Source organism: Mustela lutreola, chromosome 6 (assembly GCF_030435805.1).
Source record: "Mustela lutreola isolate mMusLut2 chromosome 6, mMusLut2.pri, whole genome shotgun sequence".
Classification (NCBI taxonomy): Eukaryota; Metazoa; Chordata; class Mammalia; order Carnivora; family Mustelidae; genus Mustela; species Mustela lutreola.
In genome coordinates this window covers 139,273,759-139,290,928 of record NC_081295.1, presented here as the reverse complement: position 1 = coordinate 139,290,928, position 17,170 = coordinate 139,273,759, and the positions used below count along the sequence as shown (strand labels likewise).

Genomic DNA, 17,170 nt, shown 5'->3' with positions numbered 1-17,170 from the left:
TATTGCCTGTTCCTTTCTGGTCTGTGTTAGTTTTGGGCTCTCCCTTTGCTTAGATGACCCCTTTTAATATTTCTTGTAGGGCTGGTTTGGTGATCACAAATTTTTTTAGTTTCTGTTTGTTCTGGAAGCTTTTTAGCTCTCTATTTTCAGTGACATCCTAGCCAGATAAAGTATTCTTGGCTGCATATTTTTTCTTGTTTACCACCCTTGCTCAGAGTCTTTAAGAGTTGTATTTAATTCAGCATTTTACTTAAAGAGCAACCCAGATTCTTTATCTTTATCCTGACATGTCTGAATTGTGTACACATAGGATTCTAATTTGTTCCTGAACTGCTCACCTGGTGAAAAAAACTTGAGTCCCCCAGATGTGAAAAGGACTTCTCAGCTGGTCTCCAAAATTCACAGTGTTCCAACTCTGATGGTACAATTTCTCACATCCCAAGTAATTTTTAAAAATTCATATTTTTTATTGGGGGAGGGAGAAATATCAAGGTCAGACTAAACCAAAGAGGTAATCTAAAGCCACAGAGTTAAGTTATGGGATCAAAAACTGGAAGAACCTTCATTTAATACTTTTTATATGTCCTAGAAAGTCTATCAGAACAATAGTCTTGTCTGGCTCAATCTGCTTCTAGTGATTGGTAAGTGGTCCTATCAGCAAGCTGCTCACCCAATCCAAAATTTAGCTTTGGGGCAGAGGGAGGGCAGTAGGGAGTTGTGTACATTGGTGGAATAAAGAACGAAGTTGGTGTCAGGTGAGTTCAAATTCTGCTTCACCACTTCCTGGCTGTGTGACTTGGCCAGCCTCAGCTTCCTTTTCCTAAGTAGGAGAAATGATACTTGCCACTGCCCTGGGAGGTGACAAGCACTGCATTTAACGAGAGAACATGTTACAGGGCATGGCATATGCTAGCTTCTCAAATGAACTATTATTTTTCTTCCTCTTATATTAATGTCCATCTTTCTGATTTTTTTAAAAGATTTTATTTATTATTTATTTGACAGACAGAGATCACAGGTAGGCAGAGAGGTGGTCAGAGAGAGAGGAAGGCTCACTGCAGAGCAGAGAGCCCAATGCAGGGCTTGATCCCGGGACCCTGGGATCATGACCTGAGCCGAAGGCAGAAGCTTTAACCCACTGAGCCACCCAAGCACCCCTCTGATTTTTTTAAACATTTATTTGAGAGAGAGCAAGGAAGAAAGAGAGCATGAGCAAAGGGGAGGGGCAAAGGAGAGGAAGAAGCAGACTCACCGATGGCAGGGAACCTGAAACGGAACTCATCCCAGGACCTGAGATCATGACCTGAGCCCAAGGCAGATGCTTAACCTACTGAGCCACGCAGGTTCACCATTTCTTTGATCTTAAGTGCAGTCATCTGAGCCAAATTTGGGGAGGGGGGGGGCATGGTCTGTGATGTTCCTGATCCAACAGGAACTTTAGTTTCAGCTTAAGTTTGTTGAACAGTGCATTTATTTAGTGCTAAAACTGAGCCAAGCATTTTATGCAGAAGATTACAAAGTGGTGGCCCACCGACTATATCCACCTGAAATTTTGTTTTTACACGTGTGAGTCTGAATGTGGCACAGACCCTTCTTAGCTACAAACCTTCCCATCCCACTTTGTTCCTTTGAACATTTGCTTACTCACCATAAACCTTCATTCCCCACTCCCCACCTACATCATTGGAGGCTGCTATTCTTTCTGCCTCACTTGCACGCTGCTGCTTCTCAGTCACACCTCTTAAGGAAAAACGTGTCCTCAGCCCTCCTGTCAGTCTCATCCCACATCAAACAAACATTATGTTTGCTTGTTCTGGGTCTCCCACACCCACTAGAATGGAAGCCTTCAACATCAGAGACTTGGTACATTGTATGCCCTGTCCCTAATACAGGTTGAACCCTTAATCAGCACTCAACCTGTCCTTGAAGACTTTCAAGTTTACTGCTCCCTGCTTTTCATGGGTTATCTCCTCCAGTCCTTATACCGTTCTTTATATCATCAGGCTTTTTTTTTTTTAAGGGAAAAAATAAAAACAAAATAAAATAAGGGGCACCTGGGTGGCTCAGTGGGTTAAGCCTCTGCCTTCGGCTCAGGTCATGATCCCAGGGTCCTGGGATCAAGCCCCACATCGGGCTCTCTGCTCTGCAGGGAGCCTGCTTCCTCCTCTCTGTCTGCCTGCCTCTCTGCCTACTTGTGATCTCTGTCAGATAAATAAAGAAAAAATCTTAAAAAAAAATAAAATAAATAAAACAATAGCATAGAATAAAATCAAATAAAACATGGAAAAAACAAACTGAGGCTTAGAACAGTCAGGTTTCTTATCCAAACTCTCACATAGGGTGAAACAGCAGAACTCAGACACAAATTCAGGCAGTCCAACTGATGCACACATTTTTGACCCTGAGATTATACATACAAATATCTTCTTTCTGAGTACCCTTGAAATATCTAGAGTTTCAGTGTTGTTGAGGATATCTGGCTCCTCTGGTGTCAGAGCAATTTGGCTGAAGTTTGGCTTTATAAACTGACCAAGCTAGGCCAAGCGGGATGTATGTGTGAATGTGAAAGCATGTATTGTTATTACAGATGAGTATTGACTTCCCAGCGATTATACTAGTCTGGCCCAATAACAGCTTATATACAAGTGTGAATCTATAAGAATTCTTTCCACACTAACCCTTTACTGGATGTCTTACGAGTAACTGAAGAATTGGGTTCAATATTTTATCTCTTTTGGTTTGGTCACTTATTGTGGAAATTTTGTGCGTGTGTTTTCTGTCCTCCCTTTAGCTTTACTGAAAACTTTTTAATACAGCTTCTCAAACTGTTCCTCTTAGGACATCACCACTCCCGATGTTGAACAAAAATTGAAGCACTTCCATCTTAAGAAGGAAAGTTTAGATAAAGAGGTACTGTATTTCTTGTTTATTCTAAAAATTGTATCATGTTTTGTGAAAAAAAAATCAAAGAAGAAGATAACATCACAGTATAAAGAAATTCTGCAAATTTGGGATTTTTTTAAAAAGAGTTGTTTTTGGCAGGGCACTTGGGTGGCACAGTTGGTTAAGCATCTGACTCTTGGTTTCCACTTGGGACATGATCTCAGGGTTGTGAGATTGAGACCCATGTCAGGCTTCTTGCTCAGCTTCCGGGTCTGCTTGAGATTCTCCCTCTCCCTCTGCCCCTCCCGCTCATATTCTCTCTCTTTCTCTCACTCTCTCACTCTCTCTCTCTAAAATAAAAGGCAATAGCAGGATGTTAACTTACACCAGTTTTAATGTGAGAGGAATACAGAAGTGGCAAGTTTATCAGCTAATGGAATAAAAACATTGTGAAATATGGGATCTTTGATTGTAGAAACAAATTCAGTCCAGTGTCATGAGGAAATTATTTCTCTGAACTGAAGTGGATAGAAAATTTGTTATGGGTACCCTGGGGAGTCTCTTTGTCTCCTAGCTAACCTGAGGAAGGAACAACAGGTACAGAGAAATTATTGTCCTCCATTTCTTAAACCAACCTTCAAAAATAAGCCCCATTGAGGGTTGGAGCATGATGTTAACAGAAACACAATTTCAGATATTTGTGTTGTTTTGATAAATTCACTGAAATATTGCCAGGTGAAATGATGTAGTGTCTGTAATTTGACTCCGTGAAGGGGGATTGGAGGGAAGAGGGCATGGTCGGGGGTATAAATGATACAAAATTGTCCACTAGCCATCAGTAGTTGAAGCTGGGTGATAATTACATGGAGGTTCATTCCATTTCTTTTCTGTGTTTTTTTTAAATATTGGAAATTTTGGGGGTGCCTGGGTGGCTCAGTCGGTTAAATGTCCAACTCTTGATTTCAGTTCAGGTCGTGATCTCAGGTTCATGAGATCGAGCCCCAAGCCCTGTGTAGGGCTCCACACTCAGCATGGAGTTTGCTTGTCCCTCTCTCTCTCAAATAAATAAATAAATAAATCTTTTTAAAAATTAAAAAATAAAATAAATATTAGAAATAGTTCATAATAAAAATAATTCTGTGCATCACACTTTACCTTACTGATTTGGGGAGAAATATGAATACTTAATATTAAAATTTATTGTCATTTTCATAAAGGAGCAAATGAAAAAATAAGAAATGATTATAAATTACATCTAGGAAAAGTTGGTAGTTTTTTTCTCCCCCTTTAAAGAATTCTGATAGCCTAACTGTAAAAACACCTGAATATTGGGATAAGCTCCCAGAGATCCCAAGCCCACCCTCAGGTTCCGTGATCTGCTAGGACCCAGTGATAGTCACAGCTATGTTTCACCATGAGAAGCTACAGAGCAAAGTCAGCAGAGGGAAAAGGGGCTTGGGGCACAGTCCAGAGGAAGCCAGATTTAAGCTGCCAAGAGCCCCTCCCCAGTGGAGTCACACAAGATGCACTTCATTTTCCCAGCAATAAGCTGTGATAATACATGTGAAATTTTTACCAGGGTCTCATTAGAGACCCAGCACCCAGGGTTTTTACTGGGGGTTGCTCACATAGGCATGTCCCCCTAGCGTGTACCAAACTGGACCTTCCAGAAGGAAAGAGGCATTCAGTATAAACGACACGTTCTGCACTGATAGGTTAGGCACAACGAGCCATTCAGATTACAGAAGGATGGGGCACCTGGGTGGCTCAGTGGGTTAAGCCTCTGCCTTCAGCTCAGGTCATGATCCCAGGGTCCTGGGATCGAGCTCCACATCAGGCTCTCTGCTCAGCAGGAAGCCTGCTTCTTCCCTCTCTCTCTGCCTGCTTCTCTGCCTACTTGTGATCTCTGTCTGTTAAAAATAAATAAATAAAATCTTTTAAAAAAAGAAAAGATTACAGAAGGATGGCACTCCTCCTGCAATGCACATTCCCAGATACCAGTCAGGGGGCAGCGCGACGAGCAGGCCTTCCTGAGGGGGTCAGTCTCTGATCTGCTGTGTGAAATTTCTTCTGCACAAGAACTATAAAAACAGTAGATCTTTGGAGACCAGGAACTGGACAGGGCATGGTTCAATGATTTTATTATCAATGTTATCGAATGTAGTCTTATTTCTTCTCCTTTTGTGAAATATAAAATGCTTTTTTCCATAGTTATTGGAACATAAAGACAAAATCACAGCTTTTAGAGAGCTAATTGCAAAAGAAAAAGCATTTCAAGATCAGGTTTTTGAGGTGAGTTTAACATTTCCCACGTACTGTCTTTAACATGCAAAAATACGATTTCAAATATTTATGTTCTCTTGGTATATTTGTCAAAGTCCTTCTAGCTCCAAGTTCTACATTTCTATTATTCTAGCCACTGAAGAGCTCTTTGATTGTTAAGCTTATAAGTATTTATTATCAAATTTCTCAAGGAATGTGCAAGTATTGGAAGTGAGCACAAATGTATTTAATCTCAGTTTACAGGTTTTGATTCAGATGAAGCCACAAGTGCTGGAGATATACCCGTCTTACTGGGAGCCAAACTGAATAGGTACCACAGTCTGAATGAAGAACGTGATTTCTTGATAAGACCTTTTGTTGATTTGCTGGCATTATTATCCACAGCACCATTTTATTAACAAATTTAAGCCACCACCATTCTTACTATATCAGACTGTTCATTAAAACAGTCACATACTGGCACTGTGGCAGTATCATTCGACCATAAAAATATAGAATTAAAGTTTGCATTTTCAGGTTTTGAAATTTTATATCTTGTTCTACCTGACTCTTGTTTAGACTAATCAGATTTATTTCTTACCAAATGCAGAAATCAAAAAAAGGGGTGCTGTTTTTCACAGAGATTGAAACACATTTATGCTACCCCCATTCTTTTTTTTTAAGTTTATTTATTTATTTATTTATTTATAATCTCTACACCCAACATGGGGCTCTAACTCACAGTCCTCAGATCTAGAATTGCATACTCTTCCGAGTGAGCCAGCCACCACCATTCTTAATATCAGTAGCTGTTTATAACAACTATGATTAAGGAGTACTTAGGGTAATAGTTCACTTTAGATGCCGTCTAAAGTTGAAGACATCAGTACAGAAAAGAAATGGTCATTATGTGATTTAATGGAAACGTTAGCTACTGCTGTGGTGGTGATCATTTTGCAGTACAGAGTGCATCAAATCAGCATGCTGGACACCTTAATCTTACACAGTACTCTGTGTCAGTTATATCTCAATAAAGCTGGAAAAAAATAAAGGCAGATGGAACAGGAAAAATATGTTATAAGAAAGGAAAAATGTGATCTTGGGGGCTGAGATCCTGGGGGTGGTTCAGTGGGTTAATGCCTCTGCCTTCGGCTCAGGTCATGATCTCAGGGTCTCGGGATCAAGCCCCACTTTGGGCTCTCTGCTCAGTGGGGAGACTGTTTCCCCTCTCTCTGCCTGTCTCTTGCCTACTTGTGATCTCTCTCTCTCTCTCTGTCAAATAAATAAATAAATAAAATCTTTTTTAAAATGTGATCTTGGTATCTAGGTAGTTACAGAGTTGCAATCCAACTGGATCTCACATAAGAAAAGGTGATTGATTAATATAACTTATTTTTAATAGCAGTTAGAGAAGTCTACCATATTAATAAATTGTTAAAAATTGGCATTCCGCAATAAATTCATAGCATAACCATTCCTCTTTGAGAGAAAAGAAAAAGTCCAATGTGGTGAGCGCTCAAAAGCTTCTCATAATTCACTATTCTTTTAAATTTAACAAGTAATTATTGACTTCTCACAAAAGGCTAAAAATGCTAGTCACTATGGGGGCAGAAAGCCAAATCCAACATGATCTTTGCTTCTAAGAAACCTGGAAAAGAAGATAAAATACATAAATAACTGTTCAGGAGGGATAAAGGGGAAGTTCCTTAAAAAGTGACACAGTGACCAGTGTCTAACAGGGGCAGTGTTTGTCTAATGAGAAGCTCAGATGAGGAACAGATACTGTCCAAGTCGGGGAGTCATGGAACACCTTATGAAGGCAACTGGACTTTGAAGACTAATAAAATCTAAGCACAGGGAGATGAGAGGAGCGCGCTCAATCTATTCTGTTGTTCATTAGTAGTTTCTGTGCTTTGGGCATAAAAATTAATACAAGTGGACCTTCCTCTTCCCAGCAGTGGGAGGCTGGAATGAGAAAGAGGACACAGCTAGAAGCAGGTCAGGCACACTATGTCGTTTCTAGAATGTGCCTCAGGCTACTTGTACAAACTGTCTCTCAGAGAAACCAAATAATTGATGAGGGAGGGAGAGCTCCTCACTGAAAAGGTAAGCTACTAAAAGCAGAAAAGAAAAGGGATCTTTTGGGGGCAATTATAATGGCTGCTAAACCTTACATTCAAGACTGAGGGGGAGCTTTATGCTTTTTTTTTTTGAGAGAGAGAGTGTTGGTGGTATTGGGGAAGCAGAAGGAGAGGGAGAGAGAGAGAGAATTCCAGGCAGACTCCAGATCCTGCACAAAGCCTGATGCAGAGCTCAATGCGAGGTTCAGTCTCACCACCCTGAGTTCATGACCCGAGCCAAAATCAAGAATCGGATGCTTAACCGACTGAGCCAGCCAGGCGCCCCTGAGGGGAGCTTTTAATGAATGGGTCAACCTGACCAGCACCTGAGCTTGTTAATCAATCTCAAGGCGCTAAAGGTGAGCCACGCACACCCCCCTGATGTGACGCAAAAGGACCGGCATAGCAGATCTATGAAGTCTTCTCACCCAAACAGCTGGATCCAAAAGCAGCCTTCTAGACCGAACTACCTTGACCATGGATAAATATAGATGACACCATGAGTGGGGAAGATCTGCATCAGTAAACACTTGGCATGAGAAAAGAGAGGGAGAGGAAAGGTATAGTTGGTAGACAGTGGAGACAACGAACACATCAACCAAATGCAGTGTGTGATCTGTGTAGGCCCTGATTTGAACAAATCTACTCTAAAAAGGTATTTGTCAGATAGCAGAAAAAGGAACACATTCTGGTATTAGATAATATTTTAATATCATTATTAAATTTAATATTGATATCATTGTGCTTTTAGTTAATTTTTTTAAGTTTTATTTATATAATATCATAATACCCAATGCGGGGCTCAAACTCACAGCCCTGAAATCAAGAACTATATACTTCTCTGACTGAGCCAGCCAGGCACCCAAGTATCATTGTGTTTTTAAAACCCTTTATGTGTTACATACAGAAAAGTATTTATGAGTGAATTAATAGAATATTTAATTTTGCTTTATTTTTTTCTTTTAATTTAAATTCAACTAATTAACATATAATGTATTACGAGTTTCAGAGGTAGAGTTCAGTGATTCATGATTCTTTTTTTTTTAAAGCTTGGGTATAAGTGAAGAGGGTAACAGCCAGTACAGCTTCTTAGTTCTGGTTTTTTTGTTTTGTTTTGTTTTTAAGATTCACTTGTCAGAGCAAGAGAGAGAGGGAGAGAGCACACAAGCACAAGCAGGGGGAATGGCAGGCAGAGAGAGAAGCAGGCTCCCAGCCAAGCAGGGAGCTCAATGGAAGATTTGATCCCAAGACCCTGGGATCATGACCTGAGCCGAAGGCAGACACCCAATTGACTGAGCCACCCAGGCATCCCTCATCATTCTCATATAATACCCAATGTTCATTATATCACATGCCCTCCTTAATATACATCACCTATGATTGAGAGTCTCTTACGATTTTTCTACCTCTCTGATTTCGTCTTGTTTTATTTTTCCCTCCCTTCCCCTATGATCTTCTGCACGTATAAGTGAAACCATGTGATAATTGTCTTTCTATGATTGACTTATTTTGCTTAGCATAATACCCCCTCGTTCCACCCACAGTGTTGCAAAAATGGCAAGATTTTATTTTTTTTGATGGATGAGTATTCCATTGTAAATGTATACCGCATCATCTTTATTCATTCATCTGTCAGTGGACATCTGAGCTCTTTCCATAGTTTGGCTATTGTGGACATTGCTGCTATAAACACTGGGGTGCATGTCCTCCTTCAGTTCACTACCTACATATCTTTAGGGTAAATACCCATTAGTGCAGTTGCTGGGTCATAGTGTAGCTCTGTTTTCAACTTTTTGAAGAACCTCCTTACTGATTTCCAGAGTGGCTGCACCAGCTTGCATTCTCACCAACAGGGAGGAAGTCTCCCCTTTCTCCACATCCTCGCCAGCATCTGTCTTTTCCTGACTTGTTCATTTCAGCCATTCTGACAGGGATGAGATGGTATCTCCTTGTGATTTTGATTTGTATTTCCCTGATGCCAAGTGATGCGGAACATTTTTTCATGTGTCTGTTGGCCATTTGTAGGTCTTCTTTGAAGAAATGTCTGGTCATATCTTCTGCCCATTTCGTGATTGGGCTATTTGTTCTTTGGGTGTTGAGTTTGGTAAGTTCTTTATAAATTTTAGATACTAGCTATTTATCTGATGTCATTTGCTAGTATCTTCTCCTATAGAATGGGTAGATTTGCTTTTAAATACTCCAGGGAAATGAAAGGATGGCAGAATTGGGGAGGCAGGAGGTTGGAGACAGATGAAAAGACGATGGAAAAATATTGATAATTGTTGATGTTAAGTGATGGACACACAGTGCTTCATTATTTGCTCTACTTTTGTATGTGTTTGGAATTTTCTGAAGTAAAGAGTTTTTGAAATGCAGAAGCGTGCTCCAGAAGGCTCACTTCTCATTCTCTAAGGAGCTCTAGGCCGGCCAGCAAAACGTGGTCTGCTGGAGCGAAATTTGATGGCTTATGTGTCCTTTACTATTGTCATGTGCTTATCTTGTGGCCCTTCTGACCCCTTGCTTTTGGTTCTTCACAATTCTGAACTTCCTGTTCCTTTCACCTCCTGACCTCCTCCAGCTTGAGACAGTCTTTGAGCCCAGCTTCACCTACTGCTGGGCTCTAATAACACCGCTGGTATTTAACCGTCAGGGACAAAAATGTCTCCTGATCCTAGGAGCCTTGGATAAAGTACACCAAAGTCAGGGATTTGGTCAGAGTGAACAGACGAGAGTCTAGTTAATAGTGCTGTGGTTTAGGGTTCAGGTTAGACTAATAATAATGATTCCTCAAGGTCCTCCTAAAGCCCATCTTCAGTAAAATAGTAATCTTTTTATAAAAATAAAAATTTTTAGGGGCACCTGGGTGGCTTGTCAGTTAAGCATCTGCCTTCAGCTTAGGTCATGATCCCAGGATCCTGGGATGCAGTTCCAGCACTCAGCAGGGAGCCTTCTACTCCCTCTCCCTCTGTAGCTTCCTGGCTTGTACGTACTCTTTCTCCCTCTTTCAAATAAATAAATAAAATCCTGGATCACCTGGGTGGCTCAGTGGGCTAAGCCTCTGCCTTCGGCTCAGGTCATGATCTCAGGTTCTGGGATGGAGCCCCGCATTGGGCTTTCTGCTCAGAAAGAGAGAGAGGTCACAAGTAGGCATAGAGGCAGGCAGAGAGAGAGAGAGGAGGAAGCAGGCTCCCTGCTGAGCAGAGAGCCCGATGTGGTACTCGATCCCAGGACCTTGAGATCATGACCTGAGCCGAAGGCAGTGGCTTAACCCACTGAGCCACCCAGGTGCCCTAATCTTTTTTTTTTTTTAAAGTGGGCCAAAAGATTTTAACAGATAGCTCACTAAAATGATACACGGATAGCAAAGAAAGAGAAACTCGCCATCATTGAGATGCACGTTAAAACCACGATGAATACCACTACATACCTATTACAGTGTCTGTTAAAACACTGACCACGCCAAGGATTGATGAGGATGTGGAGCACCTGATGGGAATGCTGCTGATGGGAATGTAATATGGTACAGCCACTTTGAAGAACATTTTGGCAGTTTCTTAAAAGATAAATATATACCATTGGTCTACTCTTGGGTATTTACCCAAGAGAAATGAAAGCATATGTTCAGGAACTGTCCAATAATTGTCTGCCTTGGGCTCAGATCATGATCCTGGGGTCCTGGGATCAAGTTCCATGTTGAGCTCCCTGCTCAGTGGGAAGTCTGCTTCTCCCTCTCATTCTCCCCCTCCCTACCATTTGCATTTTCTCTCTCTTTCCCTCAACAAAAAAAATTTTTTTTTAAAAGCGTATGTTCATATGAAGACTTACACATGAAGTTTCTTAGCAGCTTTGGTTATAATAACCGAAAACTGAAAGCAACTCCAATGCTAACCAACAGATGAATAGATAAACCAACTATAGCATGTCCATACAGTGGAATACTACTGAGCCATGAAAAAGGGATGAACTACTGATACACATGCAACATAGATGAATCTCAGAATTGTGTGGAATGACAAGAGCCAGACAACAATAAATACTGTTTGCTTCTATTCCCTAAAATTCTAGAAAAGACAAATCAACAGTGATAGAAAGCAAAATTGGTATTTGCCTGGAGCTCGCATAGAGGGTGGGAGTTAGGGAAGATAGGCAAGCAGGAGGGAGGAATTACCAAGAGGCAAGAGGAGAGGCAGTGATGGATATGTTTATTATCTTGATTGTGGTGATGGCTAATCCTGAGATCAAGCCACCCTCTGGGCTCTTTGCTCAACACAGAGTCTACTCATCCCTCTCCCTTTGTTCCTCCCCATGCACATGTGCACGCACGCGCTTGCTCTCTCTGTCAAATAAATAAATAAATAAAATATTTTTTAAAAAGTAAGAATAAGAAAGTTACTGTTTCTGCTGGAAATTTATTTTGCCATTGCTTCTCCTAGGGGATTTCACTACAGACACATATGTATATCTAAAATATTAGAGGATTGATGGCCATTCTTTTTTAAAAAGATTCCATTTATTATTTGAAAGAGAGAGATCATAAGTAGGTGGGGGGGCAGGCTCCCCGCTGAGCAGAGAGCTCGATGCAGGGCTCGATCCCAGGACCCCAAGATCATGACCCGAGCTGAAGGTAGAGTCTTAACCCACTGAGCCACCCTGGTGCCCCTTAACATCGCTATTTAATGGGGACATTTTTGTCATTTTTCTTCTATAATTGAAAATTAAAATAACTGCTAAGGGAACTTGTGAATACCCTTTCTTGATAATCAATCTAAGATGTCACTTTTAGAAATACAATTTTTTATTTTTATTTATTTATTTTTGCAACTAAACATTGGATCTTAGGTCAGAACATGACATATGAACTGAAACGTTTTTTTTTAAGACTTGCTGTCATTAATGCAAGTTGAGAATATTTATCAAGCCTGAAAATGCATCCTCAAGCACATCAGCACTTCAGACAGAATCAAATGTGTTTATGTATTGGTTATAAATGGAAAGAGGTTAAAAAAAAAAGAAAGAGGGTAGTAGGGTAGTAAAGATTTGGGTTGACATTTGGATTCACTAACAAGTGTTAAATTATTTGCAAAGCTGTTTCATAGTGTTAAACTGGAGAGAATTATAACTAATTACAAAATTATAATTTCTGCTTATCTGTTCTAAATGCAATTTAACTAGGATTAGCATCTATTGATTCACTTACGGCACAACTTGGTTTAAGAGAGTCCTGGAATAAAGATTAGGTCACTGTTTTCATATATTCTCAGCCTATGGTTTCCATGACAGTTTTTAGGTTAGTATTTTTACTGATGTTTCTCCTAGATTGCAAAATTGGGAAATCTTCTAGAATCAAAAGAAGACCGTTGCAGCAGACTCATTGAAGAAAATGACAAATATAAAAGACATTTAGGCAACTTAATAAATAAGGTACAAATTTTCTTATAGAAATCTTGGTCTTTAAAAACTATGCCGGCTCAGTTGGTTAAGTGTCTGCCTTTAAGCTCAGGTCATGATCCCAGGGTCCTGGGATCAAGTCCTACATCAGGATTCTGCAGGGAGCCTCCTTCTCCCTCTGCATCTCCCTCTCTCTGTCTCTCAATGAGAGACATTCATGAATGAATGAATGAATGAATGAAGTCTTTTAAAAATAATAAAATTAAAAAACTAAATACTAAATGCTAAAATACTAAAATAATATGCCAAATACTAAAATAATAGAATTTTGGTGCTGCAAAGCATCTGAGGAGTGATGGAAATATTTATATTGATTCCTTTTACTTCTTAATGACATTATAAAACCCTCTCATTAGCTCTTTTAGCTGACAACCTAGCAAAGAACATTCTGTGTATCTTTACCTCTGCCATCAGCAATTTCAAGTCTTAGTATTGCGATTTCATTTTGAGGGTAATTATAAATTTTGCCAACTTAACATTCTAGTTTACCTCCTAAAAGCTGCATTAAATTTAACCAAACAAGCTCTGACCCTTAGTGGATACATCCACCGCTTGTAAGGAAGACAATTGGATTATAGTTGACCCAACAGTTATCCGCTTTCTGACACTTCACTCCTTCATGATGAGTAGGCACTTTATAATTCTATTTCTATTCACAGTCCTGATTTCAGAACTATAGGAAAGTTGTTTTGCCTACTGTAAAACTACTGGTGGGAGTCACATAATTGAATGTCAGTATGTAGAGATTTTTTTAAAGCCCAAAGTAAAAACTCTATGTCAGAGAATAATTTTTAGCTTCTTTTCTCAAGGTTACATCCTACGAAGAAATCATCGAATGTGCTGACCAAAGGCTCACGATATTCCACTTCCAGATTGCACAGTAAGTTGACAAAGCATAATTTTTAATTTTGTAAACATGTACTCATATTGGGTTTGCTCTCTGGCTTGCCAAGTTTCTGTTCTTAAACTCCTAGGAGGAGGGAAAATGTACAGTTTTTGTACATTAAGACCATTTCTTCAATGAAATAGTATGCATAACATCTGACTGCTTGAATCACTGGATTTTCATCTTTCTTTCTCAGAGCTCCCTTTGATTTCAGGGAGGTGGGAGGTGACGGACTTAGAGATATCCAAAAATTTCAGAAGCTATTCCCTGGTATTCAAGTAAAATAACCTTGCAATGCTTAGACTTTATCCACAAAAAGTTTCTGAATGCACACTGAATGAAACATGCATGTATGTTGATCAAGAACAATTAAACTCTCACTAGAATGGGATTCAGCTTGAACGTACTCCAAAATTTGTGTTTTTAAATTCTGCATATTTTTTCACTCATTTCTTATTCTCATTTCTCATAAGCTGTTTCCTCATCCTTTCCACAATTTCATTTAGACTGCGCTAGCTATCACTAGAGCTTAAGCAAAAGGTCTAATCTTAGATAGGAAGATACCCCAAATATGAAATTTCTACATGGCTAACTCACATTTGAGAAGATATAACATCTCCACTGTGGCTGAAAGCAAGGCAAGATGCAATGAGAAAAGCAGGCAGAAACCATATCCTGAAGATATGGCAGGGAGCCCGCTTCCCTTCCTCTCTCTGCCTGCCTCTGCCTACTTGTGATCTCTGTCAAATAAATAAATAAATCTTTAAAAAAAATTTTTTTTAATTTTATTTATTTTATTTGACAGAGAGAGAAATCACAAGCAGGCAGAGAGGCAGGCAGAGAGTGAGTGGGGGAAGCAGGCTCCCTGCTGAGCAGAGAGCCCAATGCGGGACTCTATCCCAGGACTCTGAGATCATGACCTGAGCCGAAGGCAGTGGCTTAACCCACTGAGCCACCCAGGCACCCCTAAAATAAATAAATCTTTAAAAAAAAAAAAAAAAAAGAGGGCTCTGTGATGAGCACTGGGTGTTATATGTAAGTGATGAATCACTAAATTCTACTCACCTGGGTCTGTCTTTGGCTCAGATCATGATCCCACCATCCTGGGATCAAGCCCCACATCAGGCTCCCTTCTCTGCAGAAAGCCTGTTCTCCGTCTCCCACTCCCCCTGCTTGTGTTCCCTCTTGCTGTGTCTCTCTCTGTTAAAAAAAATTTTTTTTCAAATCCTTAAAGAAAAAAGAAAAACAATGTAATCTTAACATTAAAACAGACAAGGACAGCCTGAGAAATAAATGATAAGCTAATTTCATCATAAATATAGATGCAAAAATTCTAAACAAAAATCATAAATAAACTGAATCCGGCAATGAAAAGAAAAACCGACAGTGCATCCTGAGCAAATTGAATTTATCGCAACAAATCTTTCAGTATTAGAAAGTCTATTAGTAAAGTCCACCGCATTAACTGATTAAAGGAGAAAATATCATTTCAATACATTCAGGAATTCTACAGCAGTATACAATAAGAATTTTTTTTTTTTAGAACTCATAACAAAAATACAAGAAAGGAAATCTTCTACTTTTTGATAAAAAGTTACATTCCCATCCCTCCATCCAAAAAAAAAACCAAAGCCAATATAATAATCAATTGATACACTCCCAAGTATTTCATCTAAAAATCAGCAACAAGATAAACCCATAGTTGTTGCCAATTTTATTTAGCGATATGCTAGCAGTCCTCACCAGTGCTATAAGAAGAGAGAAAAAAAAAATCCTAAAGGTTGGGATGAAAGTAACAAAACTCATTATTTTCCAACGATATATAATTGCCTGCAAAGAAAGCCCAAAACAATCTACAGATAAATTACTGACATTTATAAATGACTTTAGCAAAATTGACAATTACAAGAAAAACTTCCAAAGTCAATTGAATTTCTGTACATGAGCAACATGTTGTAAATGAGTCCAATTTTTAAAACTCTCTTTATAATAGCAAACAAAAGTTCCCTACAAAAAAATATGCATGAACTTTGGGAAGAAACTTTCGTCCTTATTGGAAGATTAAAGAATAAGTTAGTGGGACACAGTATAATACCCATGGAGTAATAGGTAGAGGGTTATTTTTAAAAAAGTCTGTTCATTTCCTATCCTGGCCTCCCATATTCTCCAGCCATGCTACCTTGTTATTCTAGGTGATCTTCCATTTTTATCATCTGCCCATCGTGGTCCATCGTGGACCATCGTAGTCTATAGGCTTTGAAGGCATTTGTCAGTGTCCTTTACATTAATGTATTCACTGTTTATCATCCAGAGTACCTACTGCATCCTTGAAGCATACTTCCAAGGCCATGCATGTCTCTTATAGACAACACTGCATTCACAGATAAAAGTTCCTGCCCTTTCACAGCACCTGTGGTTTCTAGCCATGTGAAGTCCCTAGAAATGTTTTCCTGTGCAAAACCAAATCAGAAGTCACAGAAAATTCCAGAGTGTAAATCCATAACCTTTCTTCCTAATTCCATTATAGTCTAAACACAGTGTGATCAATAATATTTTCTTGGCTTGAACATGCTTTTAAAAATCCATAGGTTTTTTTAAATGCCCATCACCCAGTTAAAAATCCATGGGTGGCTCAGTCAGTTAAGCATCCGACTCTCGGTTTCGGCTCAGGTCATGATCTCAGGGTGATGCTATCGAGCCCTGAGTCAGGTTCCGCGCTCAGCATAGAGTCTGGTTGAGATTCTCTCTCTCCCTCTCCCACTCCCCCTCCCCTCCAAGTAAATAAATAAATAAAATCTTTTTAAAAATCCGTGGTTTATATATCTTGATCACAGAGAATAAAGTGAACAACTGTTAACCTTTAAGACTTGTAACCCCAACAAAATAGCCACATTCATATATGTACATATTAAAAGAGCATTGACACTGCTCTAGAATCACAATTCCATTGTATTTCTTTGACTTCTTTTTTCTTTTTTTAATGAGAAAATGTTGGCATGAGAAAAAGAAGAGGTAAAAGTAAATGTCAGAACAGTAATCATGGCAGAGAAGAAATGGCTCCCTACAAGATAAAAACATCCTGATCCCTAAACCTGTGAATGCTACCTTATATGGGCAAAAATGGGGGGGGGGGTCAGCTCTATGTGAAGTAATCCAGTTAACATAGAACAACACATGAAAAATTAAAAAGGAAAAAACATGTGATCATCGGACAGAAAAAACATTTCACAAGAGCCACTCCTGATACAAACACCAAACGAACTAAGAACAGAAGGGAACTCATTCAATACGATGAAGAGAGTCCATAGAAAAAAATACCATTAAAGTCCTACTTGAGGATGAGAGACTGAATACTTTTTCAAGCTCAGAAATGATTTCTATTCATATTGTACTGAGAAGTTCTGCCCAATGCAACCGGAAGGAAATAAAAGGCATTCAAGTTAAAAATGAACAAGTAAATGAATTTTTTAAATAATAATTATTTTTTTAAGATTTTATTTATTTATTTGACAAGCAGAGATTACAAGTAGGCAGAGAGACAGGAGGAAGCAGGCTCCCTGCTGAGCAGGGA

The 17,170-nt window shown here is 39.3% G+C and overlaps 1 protein-coding gene across 12 annotated transcripts in view; it reads left to right on the top strand.

Annotated features, from left to right (window-relative positions):
* Positions 1-17,170, top strand: part of CAGE1 (cancer antigen 1) — a 46,691-nt gene that overhangs the window by 19,205 nt on the left and 10,316 nt on the right. For 6 of the 12 annotated variants that reach the window (XM_059179202.1, XM_059179205.1, XM_059179203.1 and 3 more), the window contains 5 exons: positions 311-421; positions 2,839-2,910; positions 5,095-5,175; positions 12,582-12,686; positions 13,523-13,593. In XM_059179202.1, the coding sequence (XP_059035185.1) occupies positions 311-421; positions 2,839-2,910; positions 5,095-5,175; positions 12,582-12,686; positions 13,523-13,593 (440 nt within the window). Of the gene's footprint in view, positions 1-310; positions 422-2,838; positions 2,911-5,094; positions 5,176-5,402; positions 5,523-12,581; positions 12,687-13,522; positions 13,594-17,170 lie in introns of all 12 variants that reach the window. The other 6 variants (XM_059179206.1, XM_059179204.1, XM_059179208.1 and 3 more) reach the window with 5 other exon arrangements.